The following is a 7,500-nucleotide window of genomic DNA, read 5'->3' on the forward strand; positions in this document are numbered from 1 at the left end:
TTGAAGCAGACACCAGGGAACACTGAGCAGGAGTTTTTGAGAAAAGGAATCTATATGAAAATCAAATTCTGGTTCCAAGGAACCTATTCATTTCTGTATGTACACAATGAAATAAAAGATTGAAACTCAAGATCACAAATATGATAAAGATTAGGAAACAGAAAGTAATGGAGAACCTAAAAATAGAAAAGTTAACGTAGTCGGAGTAATCTAACATTATTTGAAGAACGCGAGAAAAAGACTGTTGGATTCTAATTGATTCAATAAAGATTCTACATGGTGTACATCATACAGTACTATGAAAGTGTAAAAATGTAACGTCCCTGACTGGTGAACGCCAGACTGGGGTTCGAGTCCCTCTCAGACTCGTTAATTTCTTTGGTCGCTGCAACTTTATCAGTCTTGTGAGCTAAGGATGGGGTGTTTGGAGGAGTCTATAGGCCTATCTACTGAGTCATTGGCAGCCATTGCTTGGCCCTCCTTGAGGTCTATCTACTGAGTTATAGGCAACCATTGCGTGGCCCTCCTTGGTCCTAGCTTGGGTGGAGAGGGGGCTTGGGCGCTGATCATACGTTTATATGGTCAGTCTTAGGGCATTGTCCTTGAAAGGGCAATGTCACTGTCCCTTGCCTCTGTCATTCATGAGCGGTCTTAATACCTTTAAACTCTTGTCAAGAACCGTTAAGAAACATGTATTACCAATACAGAGCTTACGGCAGACGTAAGATTTGACATCAGATTAACATGTATTGGTGAATTGGATGTGGTGATGACTGAAATAAGTTTAGTGAACTACGCAGAATCTAGATGTCAAAATGTCATGGAATAGTCCGCACCCTTGACCAAATGTATGGCGAAATTTCTAAATCGGAGTTAGTAAGTCATATATATATATATATATATATATATATATATATATATATATATATATATATATATATATATATATAAATATATCTATCTATCTATCTATCTATCTATCTATCTATCTATATATATATATATATATATATATATAAATATATATATACATTTATTTATATATCTAAAAATGGTGAATTCCTAACTTAAAATAAATGTTGATAATGGTAATTGAAGAACAAGCAAAGATATTTAATTCTTGGCAGCCCCCTGGTGAATTGTAATATTGAATGTAGATATAAATTATGTAAAATATAGTTATTAAGGAAACTTTAATTATTTGACAAACTATATAGAAATAAAATATCGAAAAAACTCTCCTGAGTCATATAACATCAAGTATCAGAAAACATAAGACTGGGATTTTCAAGGTTTCAGAAATCGTTACAAAAAGGTGATTTAAAGATTACTTAAGGAATTATTGCAGGCTAAATTTACGTGGAATTGTAACCATGTTATATGTTATAAATTGTAAGAATGTAAAGACGTATTTAATATATATAAAAAAAATATAATTATTAACTAGAATATAAGAACCAACCAACCTGCTAGTTAGGTGATAACTGAGGCGAGTTGAATACAACTACACTTTATTAAACAATCATCGAATTTATATACAGCGACTTGCGAGGAAGAACGTCGCAAAGATTCAAAAGTTTAAACTAGCATGATAACACAGCGAGTTATAATATAAAAACCAAAACCGTTACAATGTACGAGTGTGTATGAAACACGTGCGGTACAGTGTGGTAAATGTCTGAGATTATGTATGTGGGTATGTTCTAAGCCAAATTTCATTTCTGTCGTTTTCATGTAAAGCCTTGAGAATATGTTCTTGACATTCAGATATTCTGCAGTAAATTATCGTAAAACAAATGGTATTTTACTAATAATAATGAAATGCACCCCGTGCAAACTTAATGTACGTCATCAGCATATCGTCTTGAACTTCAAATTTTACAGCTGTGCTTACAAACTGATGAAAAATAAGACTATCTCTTATCCTTGAATTTGATTAAATATCTTAATCCAACAAAGAGTATCTGAAAGAAGTTCACCAATGCAGGTGACACCATATAACTAGTGTAGAAGAACAAACAACATATTTACAGTATAGATATGTGAAGATTTTACACTTTGAGCTAAGAATAAAAAATATAGTCCATCTAAGATAGTTAATATATTAATATAATTTGATGTTCATTAAACGAATATCATCAAAATATATGTAAAACTGCATTTTACTTAAATCGTTAATCACATATCATTGATAAATTCCAGAAAAAAAATCAACTATTTCAGCTCTTGGTAATTTTATTCCAGAATTTTAATCTCTCTCTCTCTCTCTCTCTCTCTCTCTCTCTCTCTCTCTCTCTCTCTCTCTCTCTCTCTCTCTCTCTCTCTCTCTCTCTCTCTCTCTCTATATATATATATATATATATATATATATATATATAGTATATAGTATATATATATATATGTATATATATATATATATATATATATATATATATATATAAGTATATATATATATATATATATATATATATATATATATACTTATATATATATATATATATATATATATATATACATATATATATATATATATATATACATATAAGTTTGTATGTATATGTATATATTGCATATTCATACACACATATATGTATATATATATATATATATATATATATATATATATATATATATATATATATATATATATATATATATATATATATATATATGTATATATATACATATATGTGTGTGTATAAATATGTAATATATACATATACATACAAACATATATATATATATATATATATATATATATATATATATATATATATATTCTTTCCTTGCCGTCTTTCATTGTTTTACACTTCATTCAGTCTGTTAACTGGATATAACCAGTGATTTACCAAAGCATACACTTAGATTACCTTGACCTCTCTTATGAAAAGCTCTGTGTTCTTCTGCTTTTCCCATATTGGTATTATAAACGTAGCGATTGACCAATTCTCCGCAGTAGTATTTAGCAAAAAACCGAATCTGGATCAGACGAGCGACCCCACCTACATGGCCTCGTAGGCATATATATACTGGGCGTTGGACGGGACAACGCTACAGACTCGCTTTGAGACTTCATTTGAACAACATGGTTTCTAAGGTATTTGCTATGGGATTTTACTCTTTGCTAAGGGATTCTATTCTTTGTTAAGGGATGCTGCTCTTTGCTAAGGGGTTCTACTTGTAGCTAAGGGATTCTATTCGCTGGTTAGTGATGCTACTCTTTGCTAAGGGATTTTACTGTTTTCTAACGGATCTTACTATTTTTAACGAATTTTATTCTTTGCTAAGTGATTCTATTTTCTGTTAAGGGATGCTACTCTCTGTTGAGGTATTCTACTGTTTCTAAGGGATTCTATTCTCTGGTAAATGATTCTATTCTTTGCTAAGAGATAATACTTTCTTTTGATTACATTAGGGAATCTGGAGAACCCAAAGATACCACATGGGTGTTTGTTGATTTCGGGATGCTTAGATCATTTTCGTGGTTTTTCTAACTGACGTATGCCAGAGAACTTCAAATCAATCAATCAATTTAATTGACGTTCAACGGAAAAGAGTATTTTCTTCAAACTGCGCCTATAGATCTAATTGATATTTGTATTAATTTCTTAATACACATTACAATTCTTAGCATTTAGGATTTTAGAGTGTCGACCGATAAGAGCCATTTACTATCATTTATTAATGATCATTTTATTATTATTAGGATATGAGACCTGTTTATTCCATTGAACACAAAGAACTGAAAACCTTCACTAATAAACATTATAGTCTATCATAATAATTTATGTCATTTGTCAATGTAGGGAAGTTTGGTTTTATCGCACATTTCAAGTACACTATATGTCAAATGACTCTTACCTTAATTTGTTGGCCATAATCTAACTGTCTATTAAATTTCTTATCCACTATTTGTATATCAACCTATGCCACCTATGCCACATTTTGCACGTTGTATAACATTTTATATAAGTTTGACTATCCATTGCATTCAGCTCTCTCCAGATTATTCTATCCACTAATTAGTATCTATTTTTTTCAAAGGTTTTCCCTTTCCCTCGTAATACTTATTAATATGCAGTTTTCTTGCGACTGATACCAAATTCATTATTCCAATCAAATGGTTAAAAAGGATAAACTTCAGAAGTTTAAACTTTGAATGACTTTCGTTCTGTAGAGCTGGTTGACATTAATATCGTTTCCTAGTCTGCTTCACTATTTACCACTTATAATTTCATTGAAAGGCTAACACTTAAAAATTTTGAGTCTTCAGAAGATGATTTCGAATATTTCATCTTTTTTTTTCATTTCAAAACATGGTATTGAACATAAGAAACTTTACAGCAATTAATTATCATTTAGATTATTTTCATTAATACATTTATTTTACATTAAAAATGTAGTAAACAGAAAAATTGAAGCACTGTCTATAACGCAATGCTAAGACTATCATCATCTATGTTATATATGATTAAACTATGCATAATCGCTGTCCTATTATAGTATTTCTACTGTGTGAACATAATAAAACTAGTTTCTATAACTTATAGAATGTTTCTTTTGATTTCCAGGTTATCTTGGTTGTGTTGGGTTTGGCTGCCCTGGTTGCTGCTGACGACAGCTTCGAAAGATACAGATATGCTGCACCAAGAGTGAGTATATAAGACACATCTTTCAAAGTTATGTGAAATTTATCTATTACTATTATCAAAAATTACCTCTAAGGTGTCAACTAAACAGAAATGCTTCATATTTCCGGAATAATACTGGTACAAAGAAGTTATGGTTAATCTTTTTTTTTTCTCTTTTTCAGCTTTCCTCCGCCTCTCGGGAATCCTTCGAATCCTTCGAGTCCGGTGAAGCCAAATACAACTTCAACTGGGCTGTCAGCGACGACTCCTCCAGCAACGAATTCGGACACCAGGAAGCCCGTGATGGAGACAACACTCAGGGATCCTACTACGTCCAGCTCCCCGACGGTCGCCTCCAGAAGGTGTCCTTCCACGTTGATGGCGACGATGGATACATCGCTGAAGTCACCTACTCCGGTGAGGCTCAGTTCCCCGACTCCAGCTCCGCTTCTTTCGAGTCTCGTGAGGCTCCCAGGAGGACCTACTATGCTCCCGACTCCAACGAATCCAAGTAAATCTGGAAATCGAGTCTTTAAATGTCTACCGGATCGAAAGACAACGATCGTACAAATTTACGAATATTTATGTCTAATTTATGCAAATAAATTTTGAATAAACTAAAAAAGGTATTATCAATTTATTACTAAAACAAGAAATTCAAATGAAGTTTGAGCTCTGCCTCAAGATTTCATTATATCTTCTAGAAAGGTTTAGATATTGGGATATTTATATTCAGTTATTGCAAGTTTTACGTGTTAGAGTATTATTCGAGTAACTAGTGGTCGCGACCTGTCAAAAATGACGTCTAAATACGTAGATAGATATGCACACAAATGCATATACACACACAGATTCAACCCTTCCCACTCTCTCAACCTTGCAAGCGTAACTTCTAGGGTATGACTACTTCCGCTCCCTCTTACTCGAGGATCGGGGAGAAATCAAGCAGGTACCTCTAGCAATGCCACTAAATATGACCATATATATATATATATATATATATATATATATATATATATATACATATATATACACAAATATATATAAATATAGATATATATATATATATATATATATATATATATATATATATATATATATATATATGTGTGTGTGTGTATGTGTTTATACAGTACATATATATATATATATATATATATATATATATATATATGTATATATATGTAAATATGTATATATATATATATATATATATATATATAGTTATTAGATAAATGAGTATACATATAAATATTATGTAATTAAATATGTACATGCATATGTATATATATAAATATGAATATATATATATATATATATATATATATATATATATATATATATATATATATATATATAGGCGGTAATACCATGCTAGGTGGTATATCTCAGCAATCCGTGTTTGCCAACGGTTATATAAGCGGATGAACAACTTAGTGGGGGTAACAAGAACTTTGCGTGTGGAGGAAATACCCCCGTAAATCTCGATGAAGTCACTGGCAGCAGGGCGACGGATGGGGTTTAAGGCGATGGAGAAATTGTGTTTTTGGCTTTTACTCCTGATGCCTGGTGGACGATCTTACAGGAGTTAGTACGGACCGGCAGGGGTCGCTTGCTTTAGTTAGGTAGACACTGCGCATAACAAGGATCTAGCTATCCTTTGATGAATTTAGACAATGAATCCTTCATGGATTTAGTCAGTCTATGGAAAGCCATAATGACAGAATGGTCCCCAGTCCCGGGCGTAGTGGGTTGCTAGGATACTAGCTAGAATACTAGCAACGAAAATTTTAAAATTGGTAATTGAAATGTTAGAACCATGAATCAGATTGGGAAGTTACAGCAAGTGGAGAATGAATTTCTCAAATATAATTTGGATATCTTGGCCCTAACTGAAAAAGGCTGTAAGGGGATTGGTAAGGAAATCTTCGACCAAGTCGGGAACAGATGGAATTGGAAGAGAAGAGGTAGGAATAACGATGACACTAAGAGCAGAAAAGGCATTAGCGGAATGGAGATCTGTAAAAAGTAGATTGTTAATTTTAAAGTTTAAATCAAAGTAGTGGAATATAAGTAATACAGTTTGCTATGCACCAACAAATGATTCCCCCGAAGAAAGGAAAGATGAAGACTATGAAGAAATGCAATGTAATAGATGAGATCCCGGAGAGAGATATGAAAATTGTGATTGGTGACTTCAACTCTAAAGTTGTGAGGAATAATCAAGGTATAGAGAACCTGATGGGTGTTGGTGGTCTTGGCGAAGTTGCTAATGAAAATGAAGCACATTTTCATAAGTTTTTGTTCAACAAAAATCTTGTTATTGGAGGTACTCTTACCCAGCACAAGGACATCCACAAATATACATGGACTTCACTATGTGGCAATTACAAAGTTCAAATAGATCACATACCCATTAGTAAAAAGAGAAGAAGTACTCTGAAAAATACAAAAAGCTATAGAGGTGTAGATATTGGCTGTGATCACCAGCTCCACATTGCCACACTGAAATTAAAACTGAAAACACCCAAAAGAATTATAAATAGAATACCTAGGTTTGATACAACTAAGCTTCTAGAAGATATTCAGAGAGAAACCTTTTTAATTGAATATAAGAATCGATTTGCAGTCTTAGAGACTTTAAGAGGTGAAGAGTAGACAATTAATAAAAAATGGTTTGATATTAAGAGCATATATCAGACAGTTGGTAGTGAAGTTTTGGGACATGCAGTTACAAGGAGAAAACCCTGGATATCAAATGGTACTTTGGATACTATAAAAAGGAAACAAAGACAAATTTATTGTTGAAAGTTTTCGAGGAAGTAATGAAAATTATAAGGTAAAACATGGTTAGTATTCCAGTATTGAC

The 7,500-nt window shown here is 32.1% G+C and overlaps 2 protein-coding genes across 2 annotated transcripts; both read left to right on the forward strand.

Annotated features, from left to right (window-relative positions):
* The first annotated feature begins 3,085 nt into the window (after window positions 1-3,085).
* Window positions 3,086-5,239, forward strand: LOC137623462 (cuticle protein 19-like). The gene is made up of 3 exons (XM_068354297.1): window positions 3,086-3,097; window positions 4,572-4,652; window positions 4,814-5,239. The coding sequence occupies exons 1-3, from the start codon at window positions 3,086-3,088 to the stop codon at window positions 5,144-5,146; spliced, it is 426 nt and encodes a 141-aa protein (XP_068210398.1). The 3' UTR covers window positions 5,147-5,239.
* A 1,516-nt stretch (window positions 5,240-6,755) lies between these two features.
* Window positions 6,756-7,289, forward strand: LOC137623463 (craniofacial development protein 2-like). Its single transcript, XM_068354298.1, has one exon. The coding sequence runs from the start codon at window positions 6,756-6,758 to the stop codon at window positions 7,287-7,289; it is 534 nt and encodes a 177-aa protein (XP_068210399.1).
* Window positions 7,290-7,500: the final 211 nt, after the last annotated feature.

The sequence above is a fragment of the Palaemon carinicauda genome, chromosome 30 (genome assembly GCF_036898095.1).
Source record: "Palaemon carinicauda isolate YSFRI2023 chromosome 30, ASM3689809v2, whole genome shotgun sequence".
NCBI lineage: Eukaryota > Metazoa > Arthropoda > Malacostraca > Decapoda > Palaemonidae > Palaemon > Palaemon carinicauda.